This window comes from Astyanax mexicanus, chromosome 17, assembly GCF_023375975.1.
Source record: "Astyanax mexicanus isolate ESR-SI-001 chromosome 17, AstMex3_surface, whole genome shotgun sequence".
In the NCBI taxonomy this organism is placed as follows: domain Eukaryota; kingdom Metazoa; phylum Chordata; class Actinopteri; order Characiformes; family Acestrorhamphidae; genus Astyanax; species Astyanax mexicanus.
In genome coordinates, this window is record NC_064424.1 from 47,825,476 (window position 1) to 47,842,902 (window position 17,427).

At 40.9% G+C, this 17,427-nt stretch overlaps 1 protein-coding gene across 1 annotated transcript in view; it reads right to left on the reverse strand.

Moving 5' to 3' along the window:
* fstl4 (follistatin-like 4) overlaps positions 1 to 17,427 on the reverse strand; it is a 142,253-nt gene that overhangs the window by 75,243 nt on the left and 49,583 nt on the right. Inside the window, exon 4 of the mRNA XM_022676692.2 lies at positions 12,858 to 13,085. Coding sequence (XP_022532413.2) covers positions 12,858 to 13,085 — 228 coding nt within the window. The remainder of the gene's footprint in view (positions 1 to 12,857; positions 13,086 to 17,427) is intronic.

The following is a 17,427-nucleotide window of genomic DNA, read 5'->3' on the forward strand; positions in this document are numbered from 1 at the left end:
GTGTGTAAGTGTGTATATATGTCAGTATGTGTGTGTGTGTGTGAGTGTGTGTGTAAAGGGTGTATTGTATTTGTGTCTCAACAGGGGTAGAAGGTTGTAGAAAGGTTACTGTCTCTGTCCCTCTGTGTGTAATTGGCTGGTGCAGACGGGGGGTTTAATTGGATCAGAGGGCTTCAGTAAAGGTGTTCAGTCCTGCTGTTTGATTAAGTGAGAACATAAACATTTATGGCATCTCTCATCAACTTCCAGCACGGCTCTACAAAACGACAACATCGCTCCAACCGGAACCGTGTGAACATGTTTAATGACCTTTATAAAAATCTGCGGGCGTCTCGTTCAGGACGATGAGGGACAGTCCTGAAGAAGAGACGTCCTCTCAGTCCTGAACTCAGAGCTGAGCTGATGCAGCGACACACGAGAAACATAAATACAGGTTTCTACTTTAAAAGAGTATAAAGCTCGTCTCTGCAGCTGAACCTTATATTGAGGAGCAGTAAAGTGAATTCCTTCCTTCAGTAAAAGTTCTTTTTTAGTATCAGTAAAGATTATAAAGATTAAAAAGATGTGTCAAGAACTTGATGATCCAAATTTGTCTGGCTTTCAAATAAAAAAGTATAATGTGAAATATAGATTGTTTATTAATAAAGTGATACAGAATATGTAAATGTAGCTTTTAGCTGGTTAAATTGATTAAATCTGTACTTCCTGCTGTTAGTAAAGAAAACATCTGACCCTGTAATGACCAATATTATACCCATGAGGGTACAATTATCAAGATTTTACATTTTGAGTACAAAAATGTACTTAGTACATGCATATATAAAAATGTATATAGTACCTCTGTTTTTTAGTGTGTATGAATACCGCCGCTCTGCGCTGAGGCAGGACTTATGCAGGACTGATGCAGGACTTATGCAGGACTTATGCAGGACTTATGCAGGACTTATGCAGCCGGAGAGCAGAATTAACTCAGAGCTTTTTATCAATAACAGAACGACGGCGGATCTTCAGGTGATTTAATTACGGATCAAAGATCAACAGTGTTAATCACAGATTTACAAGCAGGAAGAAGCATCAGAAATAAATGTCAACAGCTGGCAGATCTGATGCATTACTCATTCTCCTTCAGCTGTTTAACACATTACATTGTTAGCGTCATTAGCGCTGTTAGCGTCTTCAGTACAAACGATTAGCCTTCCGGAGAAATCACTGCTTCTGAGAGTCCAGAGAGATTTAACATCTATACAGAAAAACCAGCAGCAGCATCAGCTCCTCCAGTACACTCTAAAAACAGACGTACTGTAGCAGTACTTTATTGTACTCAAAGGTACTCTCTTCATCATTGTTTCCTCAAGGGTATAATGTTGGTCTTTACAGGGTCAGATTTGTTTCCTCTGAAGTCTTTCCTAACAGCAATAAGTACAAATTTATGAGATTTGTACCATTTAACCTGCAGCTAAACAGTGCATTCAGTATTCTGTAACACTGCACTAATAAACTATATATATTTATTTTATTTGCACATTTTTTATTTGAAAGCCAGATAATTTTAGATCATCAAGTTCTTGACTCATATTAAGTTGATGATAATCTTTATAATCTTTACTGATACAAAAAACGTCTTACACTGAAATAATATAGTATTTATTTTGTTCTCAGTGTGTATCCATGTGATCATAAACCAGAAATAAGAGTTTATGTTTTGTGTGTTTTTTGTTGGGTTTATATTAGTTAATTCCTGCTGGATTTGGAGGGCAGAACTCATCAGCTCAGTGACTCGTTTCAGTTCCTCAGCGCCGTGTTTTACTGCAGCTCCACTGCATCCGGAGATCTGATGGGACAGTAATGCAGCGCTGGGGTGTGTTCTCAGAGTGAGATTAGCTCTGGTGTGTGTGTGTGTGTGTGTGTGTAGTGTGTGTGTAGAGTGTGTGAGGGGAGTTGGAGGTTATAGAAGAGGCTGATTGTGTAGTGGGGAGGTGGATGGAGGGATGGAGGGATGGAGGGAGGGAGGGAGGGGGTGGGGGGTGGTGTAGAGGGTGTAGCTCGGGGGATCTCCGCTCCATTTCTCTCAGTGTTATGGAGCGGGAGTCGGTTCTGTCCTCTTTAGGGGTGTAACAGGGGGACGGTGAGCAGCTCGGTGATTGGTGCTGGTTCTGAATTGCCGGGTCGCTGGTCTGGAACAGATATTCTGCTGCAGCCTCCTCCCGTCTCTCTCTCACCCAGAAACAGCCTTTAAACCACACAGAACACCAGCTCAGCGTCTAGGAGCCGATACGGATTAAATAATCAGCGCTTTTTATGAGAATGAAGCGATATGATGTCTTTATATTTATTTTTATATAAAATTATTACCTACAGATCTTTAAAAAATAAGAGAGCACTTAAAAATGATGCGTTTCTTTGATTTTACCACATTAAAATCCTCTGGAATATAATCAAGAGGAAGATGGATGATCACAAACCATCAAACCACCAAACTGAACTGCTTGAATTTTTACACCAGGAGTAAAGCAGCATAAAGTTATCCAAAAGCAGTGTGTAAGACTGGTGGAGGAGAACATGATGCCAAGATGCATAAAAACACTCTGTGGTCCTCCGGTAATTTTAGTTCCGTCTGGACGCACATCTCTGAGTTTTGTCTCCTCGCGTTTAATAAAATAGCTATTTATCCACTGCCGCGCTCCGTAATTACACTTTGGGCGCACCACGGTTTCCATGGAGATCCCCTTAAAAAAACACAACAGTGAGTGGAAATGGAGGAGCTACTGTTTTTTCTTGGTTTACCTCTGTTACTTAGTACACCAGTGACGACTTTCTTCTTCAGGGCATTATTTGTGCTCTGATGATTCTGATTGATTTTCCATCTTTTCTCAGCTTCACAGCTGCCTGTTTTTCACCCACAGATTCTCGCAGCTCTCTCGGTTTAATGTTACTGGTTCCTCCTCTAACTATAAAAGTTCAGTCTGAACAAATAAAACCCAATTTAGATTTCAGCTGTGTTTATTTATTGTGTGAATAATTCATGTATCAGGATTCACACCTGAGAGTCACATGATTCAATACTTTTACTCACAAAAAAAATTGTTGGGTTCAGACAGAAGATGCTTCTTCTAAACTGTGAATCAGATTCAGATGTAAATATCTGTAAATAAAATGTGATTAAATCATATTTATCTTTTAATATTAAACACAGATATAAAGGTTTTTTTCCACTGTTTCAAAACTTTTGAAGGTACTTTATATTTTAGATATAAACATATTATGTTAATGTATTTTAAGTCTATATATTTTGCAGAAATACGATTTTATTAAATAATGTTACAGCTATTAGTCATTTTAGCACAAAACCACGTTGTGACAGAGTTCAAATACTATCACTTTTTTGTCCAAATGGCAATGTGTGTGTGTGTGTGTGTGTGTGTGTGTATGTGTGTGTGTGTGTGTGTGTGTGTGTGTGTGTGTGTGTGTGTGTGTGCCCCGGTTGACCCTGCACTCTGTGGACAACAGGTCTAGACTGGTGGAGCAGCTGTATATAATCTGACAGCTCACATTTCACACGTCCGAGATGAATGTCCCTCCAGCACAAGGTCACACACACTCTTTCACTCACACACACACACACTATACACACACACACACACTCTCTCACTTACACACACACTATACACACACACACACACTCTCTCTCACTTACACACACACTATACACACTCTCACTCACCTGCGATTCATTTAAGAGCCTCAGTTTTATTGTCATACTAATGTTAATTCAATATCATAATATATTGAATATATATCATCATATATATGATGTTTTAAAGGCTGTGTGGGTGGGGTCAGATGTAGCTGGGGGTTGGGGGGGTAATGTAGTATAACAGGATCTACAGGACATTCGTGAAAGTAATGGCTGATTCACACAAGATTCACACAAAGAAATCTCACTGACTGAGTAACTGGTATGGGAGCGGCTACTTGATTTACACACTGCAGTCATCACCACCAACAACAAATCATACAGATCTTAACCCACTAATCCACATTATTCTGTATGCTTTTTTTTCTTTCTGTAAAAAACTCCAGTGCAGCGGTGGATCATTGAGATATATATATATATATATATTACACCTACTGAATGAATAATACAATATACACATTGATTAAAAGATAAGGAGAATTTTGCTGGAACACAATACAGAAATATGAGGGCTAAATTTTCTTCAGAATTATGCTTTACTGAGTCAAATCATTAAAAATATTAACTCTAGAGAAGATAAGCAGGTGTAATGTTAGCATGTGGAGGATTTTAATATCAGAGACGCGGTGAGGACTGAGGTAGTGCTGTTAAAATAAGAGAGTGTGATAGCCTTTAGCCTTTAGCTTCTTTAGCTCAGGCTTTCTTACCACACACACACACACACACACACACACACATCACACACACACACACACACACACACACACACACTCACACACACACACACACTATCAGCTAAGAGCTAGTTTACAGCCTTAGGGTCTTTCTAAAGAACTCATTTCAGGAACCGGATAAATTCTCTTCCTCACTTTCTCTCCATCCCTCTCTCTCTCTCTCACACACACACACACACACACACACACACACAATATTACCCCAGGTCCGTTTGCCTAGGTAGGTAATGCTATCTCTTTTTTTCCCTCAGAGCTTCTCATTCTACTTCATCTCCGAACCAATTTTACACAGACCAGAAAATAGGGAGGACGCTCAAGTCCATAGAGCAAGAGAGAGAGAGAGAGAGACAGAGAGAGAGAGACACAGAAAGAGAGACACAGAAAGAGAGAGAGAGAGAGAGAGAGAGAGAGAGAGAACAGTCTATTATTACTCCTCCCTCCTGCCTGGTTTAAACAGCAGCAGATCTTCTGAATATGAAGCTGGGATGAGGCGTAGCTGCATTAACAGGTTGAAACAGTGGAGATGAAGGATGTTAATTATTTCCTCTGTGTGAAATTGAATTGAATTGAGAGTCTGACAGGAATGTAATTCACTTAATAAACTCAAACATTTCAGCTGTGGCCGAACTCTCGCGCTGTTCCCCTCCTCTTACATCTTTTACAGAACCAATAACCTGCTGGACGGAGTGAAGACCTGCAGCTCTCGCGTCCGGCTGTCGCAACTTCTTACAGATCAGCTTTTATTAACGGCTGTAAAATCAGCTCATCCAGCGCCGAGCGAGAGAGACCAACCTGCTCACCTTCCTGTTAAACAGCCTTCAAAACAGGAAGCAGTAATATTCCTCCAGTCATGTCCCAGGAAGTGCGACAGGAAGTGCGGCAGGAAGTTAGCATGTTCCGCAGTGCTGGGGTCTTGGGTTCAAGTCTCTAACACTAAAACTAACACTGAAAACACAGGTGCTTAAATACGCATGGAGGAAACAGAAAACAGGAAACACCCGGGAGCAGGTAATGAGGGGGTGGGGCTACAAATAAACACAGGTAAGAGCACTGAAGACATGGGCGGAGACAAGGAGGGCAGAAAAAACACAGAGACAGACAGGAGAGACACAGAACAGGACAACATATATATTAAGCTTCTCGCTTAAAAAAATCATTACAAATAAAAAAATTAATTCAAAATCAACAAAACTCAATTACTAAATAATAAATAAACTAAATAATTCTCATAACCCTACAGTGTGCTTATAAAGCTTTTGTAGTAAAATAAGCTCTTTATAACCTTGGTCTCTGTTTTCACTCAATTGAATATTATTATTTAGAATGTGTTTTCTGATTAAGGATGATTATAAATTGAATAACTTTAATTCCTAAATAAATTAAATAAAAGCATGAGTCAGAAACACATATCTCCAATAGAGGAGCTATTTAGAACAAAATAAAAATATGAATCTATTAGGAGTTTAATCACTTTACTCTTGTGAGCTACTAAATCAATGCAGCAGTAGCTCACATTATTCAATTTCAACAGAACTTGACTTAGAAGTTGAGAAACACCAAGTCAAAACAGATTAAGCATGTTTTAATACAGCTTTTCCTCATTTTAATGTGAAACTTATCAATTCATTTCAATAAGAATGTCCCAAAATAAAACAGAATAAAGAACTTTCTTTGTGTGTTTCTGTTCGAGGATAATCCCGTGTAGAGATTATATATATATATCCTCACAGCGAGCTCCTAAACTCTGCTATTACTGCACTGAATTCTCTAAATACTCTCAAAGAAGCTCCACAAACTGCAGCTCTAAACTCCAATTTAGCGCCTCAGAGCCGCCGGCTGGAGGGCAGAGAGGAGCTTAGCTGGGCGAAAGTCGTGCGCTGAAAGCGAGACCCAGACGGAGCGCGGTGCCAGGCTGTGCCAGGCTGTGCCAGACTGTGCCAGGCTGTGCCAGGCTGTCATCTCCAGTGAAAAGGCCTGAAGAGTGATAACGGCTTTATAAAGGCGAGTCAGAGACTCTAAGGCGGCTGTAAGGATTCGCTTTCACAGCAGATTATTTTGTTTTTGAGTTGATTGGTCTTGTGTTGAAAGTGACATTTATCCCCCTCGCTCTGCGACTGCAGGATCAGCGCTGAGAAAAGAGAGAGAGAGCGCGCGATAGCGGCCTGATTTTAAAGAGGCTGCGGAGAGAGCACCAACACAACCCCTCTCAACCTCTCACAATGCCTTACAAGCTCTCACAATGCCTTACAACCTCTCACAACCTCTCACAATGCCTTACAAGCTCTCACAATGCCTTACAACCTCTCACAACCTCTCACAATGCCTTACAAGCTCTCACAATGCCTTACAACCTCTCACAACCTCTCACAATGCCTTACAAGCTCTCACAATGCCTTACAAGCTCTCACAACCTCTCACAATGCCTTACAAGCTCTCACAATGCCTTACAACCTCTCACAACCTCTCACAATGCCTTACAAGCTCTCACAATGCCTTACAACCTCTCACAACCTCTCACAATGCCTTACAAGCTCTCACAATGCCTTACAACCTCTCACAACCTCTCACAATGCCTTATAAGCTCTCACAATGCCTTACAACCTCTCACAACCTCTCACAATGCCTTACAAGCTCTCACAATGCCTTACAACCTCTCACAACCTCTCACAATGCCTTACAAGCTCTCACAATGCCTTACAACCTCTCACAACCTCTCACAATGCCTTACAAGCTCTCACAATGCCTTACAACCTCTCACAACCTCTCACAATGCCTTACAAGCTCTCACAATGCTTTACAACCTCTCACAATGCCTTACAAGCTCTCACAATGCCTTACAACCTCTCACAATGCCTTACAACCTCTCACAATGCCTTACAACCTCTCACAACCTCTCACAATGCCTTACAAGCTCTCACAATGCCTTACAACCTCTCACAACCTCTCACAATGCCTTATAAGCTCTCACAATGCCTTACAACCTCTCACAACCTCTCACAATGCCTTACAAGCTCTCACAATGCCCTACAACCTCTCACAACCTCTCACAATGCCTTACAAGCTCTCACAATGCCTTACAACCTCTCACAACCTCTCACAATGCCTTACAAGCTCTCACAATGCCTTACAACCTCTCACAATGCCTTACAAGCTCTCACAATGCCTTACAACCTCTCACAACCTCTCACAATGCCTTACAACCGCCTCTTTCTAGATGTCTTTTTCTTTCTAATGGTGGTCCCTCACAGGGTGATCAGGGTAAATTGTGATTGTTTTTTATGTTTTAGAATAAAAATAAATGGAATTTGAATTTGAGTTTTTAATTTTTTAAATCTTAATCTGCTCTCGGTCTTGGTCTTGTACTTGGTCTCGTTTTTTCCTGGTTTTGACTCAGACTTGGACTCGGCTCTAGCGGTCTTGACTACAACACTAGCGGTAAGCGTTAGAGTGGTGGAGTGTGGAAACGCACCGTTTTCCGCACCACAGCAGCACCAAACCGCTCTACCACTGGAGAAACAACTGAATCCAATGGGTGGGGGTCAGTTTACTGCGTTCAGTGAGTGTAAACACCTTAAATCTTAACTCTGCTGCAGAGGGGAAGCTGCAGTGAGATTATACACTGTCCTGCAGTCCTCACTGGAGTATCTTCTGTCCGGCAGTACTCTCCTCACGCTCTCCCGCCTCAGACCCGTGTTTATGAGACGAGGGACTAATAAAGGAACAGGGGACATTTATAACTGGGACACAGCATCCATTTCAAACAGCAAATACTTTAATATAATGAACCACCGGGGACCAATCAAGTTAATGAGGTGACCATGTGACCGAGGGGACTCAGGGACCCGTCGTATCCGGAGCACTGAAAGAAGAATGGGGTGCGGCCTGAAGCTCGTTAATAACCAAACACAAGAAAAATTGAGGGTTGTTGGGAAAAGGCACGGCCACACCTGCTCTCAAACTACACACTGTGTCCTGATAAAGTTTTCCGTGTGACTTTGGAGAAACTGCAGACTCAAAAGAGCTTCTGACATCACTGCTGTGACATCATCACGCAACAGGAGTGTGATGACCTTTCAGTGCCCTTCACAAAGTAAATAAAATAATAATAATACATTATTGTAAATAATCATTGCTCAGTGAAGACTGATTGCTTTAGGAACTTAGAAATAAAAAAAATAAAGAAATTAAAACATGATCGTTTTCTAGTTGCTGCAAATATCTTAATATAAATATATAATAATTTCAATAAGCAGAGCTGAAAGAAGTGTGAAATTTTTACGCCGTATCGATAAAACAATCCAGAGCGCACTGCTGTCCTCTCACCACTGCAGGACTTCTACACATGTTCCTGGTAAAAAGGCCATTAGGAGCAACATGTTAATGAGCTCATACATATTAATGAGCTGGGCTCTGCACCTGTTTGGGTGCCAAAATGGAAAAAACCCAAAATAATCTCAGAATCAGGATTAATATCTGCCAAAAAGCAGCAAGAAAATAATACAGAACATTATAAAGATGGTGATATGTAGGTTTTGAATATGTAAATATACTGTATTACACTTCATGTTTAATTTACATACTGATTTTACATGCCTGCATGTCAGTGTAGATTATATATGAGACATCAGCTCAACATTCCAGGTTAGTTTAGTATCTAAAGCATCAGCGTTTGTTGGCTTGCTTTTAAGCTCAAAATGACCAGAGTGAAAAACAAAATGTTTTAGAGTCTATCATTCTACTGTTGTGTTAAAAAAGGTATTAAGCTATTAAAGCTATTAACTTCCACCTTCAGAGAGTAGCAGAAACTGGCTTTAACATGTAAAGAGAAAGGAGTGGGAGGCCCCGATGCACAACTGTGCAGGAAGATACAGTAAATATCTTACAGTGTGCAGTTAGAGGCAAAGTTGCATTACAGGAGGTTAACTGATAAAACTATACCTCTCTCTGGTCATTGAATTAAGTATTCCCAGTCTGACCCATGATGGCAGGAACTTTTTTACATTTCTGCTGGATGGCTTCGGGGGAAGTTGCGGTGCTTGGACTGATTTAGCTTCAGGGAAAAAAACGAAGGTACGCTTTGAAGGTCCAGACTTTCAGCACTCAAGACATCAAACCCAAAGCCTGAGATATCAACACATCAAACTGCTGTACCCTCAGCCCTCATCAGGATGAGCAACACCCTGCCCCCGACAAATAAACCCACCAGGACCCGGACCGCTCTTCTGATCAGCGGCGGACGCGTCACCCCGGCGTGTCTCCACCGTAACCCCTCCACCGTAACCCCTCCAAAACTCCGTCTGCAGCAGGGATGATTAATTCTGCCGGATCTCGAGGGCAGGCTGGATGCCTGGAAATCGGGACGGAGCGGTCAAGTCACTTCCAACTTCACAGGCCTCCCGCTGAGCGCCGGACTCGCCGGCCAAACCGCCGCCGCGCCGCTGCCCAGATGAAAGCCGGAGTGCCCGCGAGCCGCCGTGACTTTATATTGTTTTTTGTAACCGAGGTTTTAATCAAAGCCGAGTCACAAGGTGAGAGAGCTTCATCCACATCGCCTTTAATTATCAGTGAGGACACGGAGAACCGGCTTCACTCTTCCCCAAAATAATAACAGAAAGAGAAACGAGACGCTGGAAGCTTTAATTATGAGATACGGAGGAGATGATCTACATGTGCTCTCTAAACTTAAAGTGCAGCAGAGAGATCTCAGAGCAGCTCATCAGTTTCATCTCTCACTTTACTCTTATTATATAAACACAAAACAGTTCTTACAAACAGAATTTAAAAATGTTAAATAAAAAGAAAGTTAAAATGATGACAAAATAGACAAAACTGCCTCTAACATGGACAGACAAGGAGTGGGAGACCCCGATGCACAACTGTGCAGGAAGATAAATATTTTGTGTGCAGTTTTGAGAGCTGCACTAAACCTTTAGATCTTGCTGGGATTGGAGAGTTGGAGTAAGTTAATCATGCCAGGAAAATGTAGAATCATTAATATTTCAATCAGACATGAATGTTTATAATAATCTGTTATAAATTTTACAAAGACCATTTAAAATTTCTGAAGCAGTTGAGAGGTCAGGTTTTTAACTTTTAAACACTGATGTGTTTTTGTTGTTGGTTAAAATTTATAATTACTTTTTTTGGTTTGTAAAATAATAGCTTAGTGATGAATAAAAACACCAAAAAACAATGTTTTTCTTTTGTGAGGAGACACATCTGCATTATAAACAGAAAGAGTCTGAAAAATAACTGAAGATGATTCTGCAGTTCTCAGCATTTTATTTTTTGGAAAAATTCCCCCTTAAGGACACAGAACTAACAGCCAAAAGCTTTCATCAATAATATCGAGTAGCTATCTGCTATATCTACCACTGGCATCAAAACCCATCTGCTGAAAGCTATTTTTTGTTCCCCATGTCGGAAGGAAAACAGGAGAAAACACCACGCCGGAAAGGAGAGAGTGATGAGGAAGAAGGGAGGATCAATATCCCTCAGAGAGAGAGAGAGAGAGAGAGAGAGAGAGAGAGAGCAGTAATAGAACATATCCTGCTGTTATAGAATCAGTCACTATAAAATAAGCCACAATTTAAAAAATTAAACAAACAGAGCATTCATAAATATATATGAGTTAAATTGGGGTGAAGAATGCTCTGATGCAGTTTTACAAACCTATTTACTACCTTGTTTTTGTCTTATCTGACTCATGTGTTACTCCGCCCTCTCGTTATCTACCCCAGGAGTTCCTTGTCTGTGTATATATTCTCCATGTTTTCTATTGTTCTCTGTTGTGTTACTGTTTTATTTTACTGTATTTTGTTATCTTTATTTTGCTTGTTTGTTTTGACTCCTTGATTGTCTATTTATTCTTTTATTCTTCGTTTATTTTCCGGTCTTTGTGTCTTTATTTGTTGCTTTGTTTGTTTTTCTATATGAATTCGAATTATACAACTTTCCTTTTGAACAGCCTCAGAATGAAACAACTTTTATTGGCTGGTTTATGGCAATAAATATTATAGTTTTAACACAGTAATAATGCACAATTTTATTATTTAATGAGATTATAACACTGTATGTGCGCTTATTTCAGTTATTATAATGGAATTTCTCTAATGCTGATTTAATAAGAATACTTTTTGGCACGTTCAGCAACCAGAGTCTATTTTTAGCTTTTATTTTTAACACCACACACACACACACACACACACACACACAGCATCCATCTGCATGTTTTAGAGTCAGCCTGATGTTTCTGCACCTTTTCATAAATTAAACCTGGTTCAGATTAAAGTTTTCTAGCTTTCTGTTTTCAAATAATTGAAGTATAGCTGCCCTGATGTACTGTTTAATATGACACAGCGTATTTTAAACCAGAATAATAATCACAAAAACAAAATAAGTCTTTATACATTGGCTTCCATTGAAGGAATTTAACTTTCCTTGTGAATTTGAGTGAATAATCCCCAAAAGCTTGATGTTACACCAGTGTAGACCATATTAAAGCTGATTTTAAACAGTGTATATTCAGTGTATATTCAGGGTATATTCTGCAGCTCATTTTTCCCTTTAAACTGAAAAATGTAAGCAATAAATAAACAGCCGCTTCATGTCACACAGACCGACGCCTCGTTTCTGAGAGCCTCTCTTCAGCTCCGGCCCCGCCGGACGCAGTCGAGTGGAATACGCCGATTGAACACCTGCCTAATTCAGATTACTCACGCAGGAATTACGCTGGAAACGGTCGGGGATGTTCCCCCGCGCTCTCAGCGCCGCGCTGTGATTTGAAGCCGCGTGCTGAACGCCGCTCAGGCATACAGACCTCCCCGAACGCCCTGCTGAGCTTCTATCAGCCGACCTGAACCCGGCCCGGCTCCCTAAACCTGCCACCAGACCTGCCGATACCAGACCACCAAAAATACTGCTAACAGATACTTTACACAGAGATCAGCCCAAATAATCCAGCTGGATTTGACCAGAGCCTGTGTGCGTTCATCCAAACCATAAACTCTCATTACGAGCCAGAGCCTGATTTAAACCAGACATTTAGTAAATAAAGACTTTAATTTAAAACAAGCCAGAGTTGTGTGATTTTAACATGCTAACTTGTACAACGTCACAAAGCTCAGTGTGATTTGTTATGCTAAAAACACAAGCCTGCATCATAGACCTTATTTTTAAGCCCAGTCCAGTTTTAATAGAATAGTTTGGTGCTTCTGTTTTAAGGTGGTATTTATGCTCCAACTGGACTCAAACAGAGAGAGCCTGCGGTCAATAACACCGCTCTGTACCGCCGCTGAAAAGTGGTTTCATTGAAAAACGATGGATTCGCTTAAGATACGAGTGTGTGTCGATATTCTCTCAGCCGAGAGAACAAAAGAACAAAAGGAAAAAGCAGAGAGAGAGAGGGAAGAAGCTGTTCCTCAGCCCACCTTTAAAGAAGCAGTCTTTACTGTGGACCACGTAGATCCTCCTCTTCTGAGCGCAGGCCGTCCGGAACACCTCGCAGTGGTTCTCGTAGAAATGACCGTCAGAACCGCAGACCGGCACGAACGAGCCGTGACACTTCTCCTGGCACACGCACTCCGCGTGACCCGTCAGCCGCCGGACCACGCACTCTCGACCCCGCCCACAGTACGTCGTCCGGCACGGACCCCCATCTGCAACCAGACGGAATAAAATCAGGTTAATGAAGTTCTGCAGCAGAGCAGAAACATCCTGAACATTATGATCTTTACTGGATATCATGAAGCCGTGTGTCAGGATCTGGTGAAAGTTCATTAAAAAATAAACCTTTTAGCATCTTTATACACTTTAAAACTTGGTTGGACCACCTTTAGCTTTGATTATGCATTCACTGTGGCATCGTTTCTACAAGCTTCTGCTCTCTTCTTACCCTGATGCTCCATCACTCTGGAACTCTGGGTAAATCTGCACTCATCATCAGATCTTCACATGATCTTCTTTTTCCACTGATCTTTACTCTCTCTACTAAACTGAAGCTGTTTTTGCTGTGTTTTCTCACTGATAAGAGCTTTTTTAAAGCTACAGAGCTGTTCAGTAAGAGAAAGCTCTTACTTTCACTATTAAACATCATACCTCTGACCTTCCACTGTTTAATGATGTTCTGCACAGTTCTTAACCTGTAGTTTATAATCCATTTTTACAGCTATAATCTCCTTGCATGTTTATGAAACAGATAAGCATCTTTGGCACAAACACAGTATAACGCTATAAATTTGGTAAAAGTTAATATGGTAGTTCTTATGCAGGTGAATCTTAAACAAATATTTAACAAAATAATGAAAACTAAAGCATAAACAAAAAACCAGGAGAAAAGCAAAATAAACGAATAAACAAGACTAGGATAACTTAGAACTTAATGAACAAAAACAAGAAAAGACAAGAAAACAAGAAATCTAACAGCTGAGAACAACACAGGGATCAGGAAAACAAACAAACCTGACAAGCATGCACGGCATCACAAGCACACAAAAGACTCCACACTAAACACTGAAACAAAGGGGCTTAATTACACAAGGAGGGTGAGGAACACCTGGGACTGGTAACGAGGGGCGTGGTTACAAACAGGACACAAGGTGAAAACGCTAATGGAGAGGGCGGGGCTAGGGCGGGGCTAGGGCGGAGACAGGACAATAACAAAATAAGGCCATGTGCTTAATTAAAAGAGCACATGACTTGAAACCCAAGACAGAAAAACAAAGAACCAGAAGAGGAAAAAACACAGGGCACAGGATAAAGTGTGACAGCAGTTAATAAAATGTTGCACAAATAAAGCTTATTCGGCACAGTCTGTTAATATAGATTAAATATATTATTTTAGCTGGATTGGCCAAATGTTGTTTTCCTCACATGTGTGATTTGTGTAGTTACATAAAATAGTGATTTAAGTTGAACAAACACAACTCAATCACACATCTTATATTAAGTTTATTTTAAGGGTTATATTTTGAGTCTGTAGCTGTATTTTCCTCTGAATAAAACAAATATAAAGAATTTAAAACACTGAATTTCAGTCAGACAGTCCCATCAGTAATCCCCCCCCCACCCCCGCTCCGGCGGGACGACCCCCTGCACCCCGCTGAGCTCCTCCTCTATTCGCACTGAAAGCTGAGCAGAAGCTGCTGAGGTCTGCAGAAGCTCCACCTTGGATTGATCTTGCGGCGCCTTGGGGGCTGGAGAGGGGCGGAGCCTGCTGGGATCACGGGCTGGATTTATGACACGGCTCCACCGGGCATCACCGGGCAATACCACCGGGTCCGGCCGGATGTAGAGTCCGCAGGTGCAGAGAAACAGGAGCAGCACCACCGCCATTAATCCATTAATCTATTATTCCATTACTCTACTGCCGAGGGATTACTCCTCCCTCCATTCACCTGAGCTCTACTCCACCACCAATACCAAAATCTTAAACTCCTGCTCCACCAACATCAGCATCAATTAAGCTCTGATTTCATTCAGAACCTAAACACCTAAAAATACTGATCAGAAAATCACTAAAACCCCAGGAATAATCTTTTAAAATATGATTTTTACACAATTATTTACACAAACATTTTAGCTCTGTAAAAAATAAGAGAGCACTTCAGTTTCTGAATCAGTTTCTCTGATTTTGCTATTTATAGATTTATGTTTGAGTAAAATGAACATTGTTGTTTTATTCTATAAACTACAGACAACATTTCTCCCAAATTCCAAATAAAAATATTCTCATTTAGAGCATTTATTTACAGAAAATGAGAAATGACTGAAATAACAAAAAAGATGCAGAGCTTTCAGACCTCAAATAATGCAAAGAAAACAAGTTCATATTCATAAAGTTTTAAGAGTTCAGAAATAATCAATATTTGGTGGAATAACCCTGGTTTTTAATCACAGTTTTTTTTTTCATGCATCTTGGCATCATGTTCTCCTCCACCAGTCTTACACACTGCTTTTGGATAACTTTATGCTGCTTTACTCCTGGTGTAAAAATTCAAGCAGTTCAGTTTGGTGGTTTGATGGTTTGTGATCATCCATCTTCCTCTTGATTATATTCCAGAGGATTTTAATTTGGTAAAATCAAAGAAAATCATCATTTTTAAGTTCTCTCTTATGTTTTTCAGACCTGTATTATGATGGTATGATTTTATAGTGACCTGTTCAATATTAACAGGTCTCTAACTAGACAGTAGTCTAATTGCACTGTGGGAATTAATCAGCTGGATAATTGGACAGTGTCACTCTGCATTACACAATTAGTGTTCTTTCTGTTCACCTCATGCATCATCTCATCACCTCCAGTAATCACTACACAGCAATATAAATATTCATCTTTAATCTACATACTGTATCTCAGTCCTGACATTATCAGTCTGCCTGCCAGGAACTCTGATACACACACTAAAGACTCCAACTCCCAGCATGCACCTACACCAGACCTTCTAACTCACGAGCTTCTGATTGCCCACACCTGTTTTTGTTTGTATAAACACCCCCTTGTTCCTGTTTATCATTGTCCGGTATTAAATCTAGTTTCTAGCTCTTCTACCTCACATTTCTTTGTTTATTGCTCTTTTGTTACCATATTGCATTTTTTGACTACTCTTTTTGCCTTGCCCTTCCTTATTTGTGTCACCCGTGTTTTTCCTGCTCTCTCCCTGATATATTGTTTACTATTGCTTCCATCTTGTTACTGATCCTGGCTGTCTACGATTACCCCTGCAAGTCTGATTCACTTTATTAACAAAATGTGTGTTTGTTATACAAGTGTGTTCTCTTCTTTCTCGTGTTTTGGTGGGATGTTGTCCAATCGCTCTACTGAAGAAACCTCCACTGCTCACGATAGTTCTCTGATAGCAGAACAGTAACCAGATACCCCACTTGAGAGTTCATCACTCAGAAAGCAGCACAAACAGCACAACATGCAACTGGTCAGTGTCTAGAACAATGGTAATATATAATGCCATGTATTGACCTGAATACATAAATATGAGAAAGCTGGAATAAACCAGCAGCTTGTACTTTTACACATCTGGAATATGATATTATACAGAGAATAAAAAATAGAGTGGTAAGGGTTTAGAGTCGGCACAGATCAGATCTAAGCCCTGCGGTATTCCTGGCATCATTCCTTCTGATAATAAAATATAAAATATAAAATATAAGGACCCTCCTGAGGCTCATCCACTTTATTTTCCTGAAATCTTACAAAACATAAACGGGATTACTCTCAGGAGAACCGGACCGTGTTCAGCCTCGCGGCGGCGCAGAACTGAATAACAGCCAGCCTTCCTCACCATTCAGACATTACCCTGCTTTAATTATGCGGCGGGAACCCACTGCACACGGCACGCCCAGACGACTGACCCCAGATCAGCATAATAAAACATCACCTGACGGATGCAGAAGAGGCAGGTACAACCCCTCGGGGGGAGGGGGCAGGAGCGGGGACACGCCCAGCGCCGTCTAGTTTACTAATTATTCACAATATCTCCTCCGCTAGTTCACAGCCCTGCAAACGCATCGGCTCCCAGGTGACCTTGTTGCTCCATGTCAAGGTCAAAAGCGATTAGCGGATCGTTAGTATTCTCAGAGCATTGTAGATTAAGCGCTTAGCTCTCTGCTGCTGCTGCTGTTTGTGTTTAAGACATTTTCTCTCTTTTTTCACCTCCTGCTTTACGTTCTTTCACTTCTCCCGGGGCTCCAGCTCATGCTGAATAACCTTGCCAATACCCACAATTCCCCTTTCAGCTCGTATTATTGCTAAATGCTGAGAGAACACGCCGAAAACAAAGTCCTGACACTAAATACTTGGCGGTGTTTGAAATGAACTGCCTCTGTCTGTGTTCTGGAAGGATGTTAAAGAATCCTTTGGTAATCCAGTTGCTCTGAACTTCTGAACAATGGAAAGATTTCCAGCCCGGCCAAGAAAGTCGATACAGGCCTAATGTCTTTTATTCACAGAGTCCATTTGTTTTTCCAATGAATCCACTGGTTGCT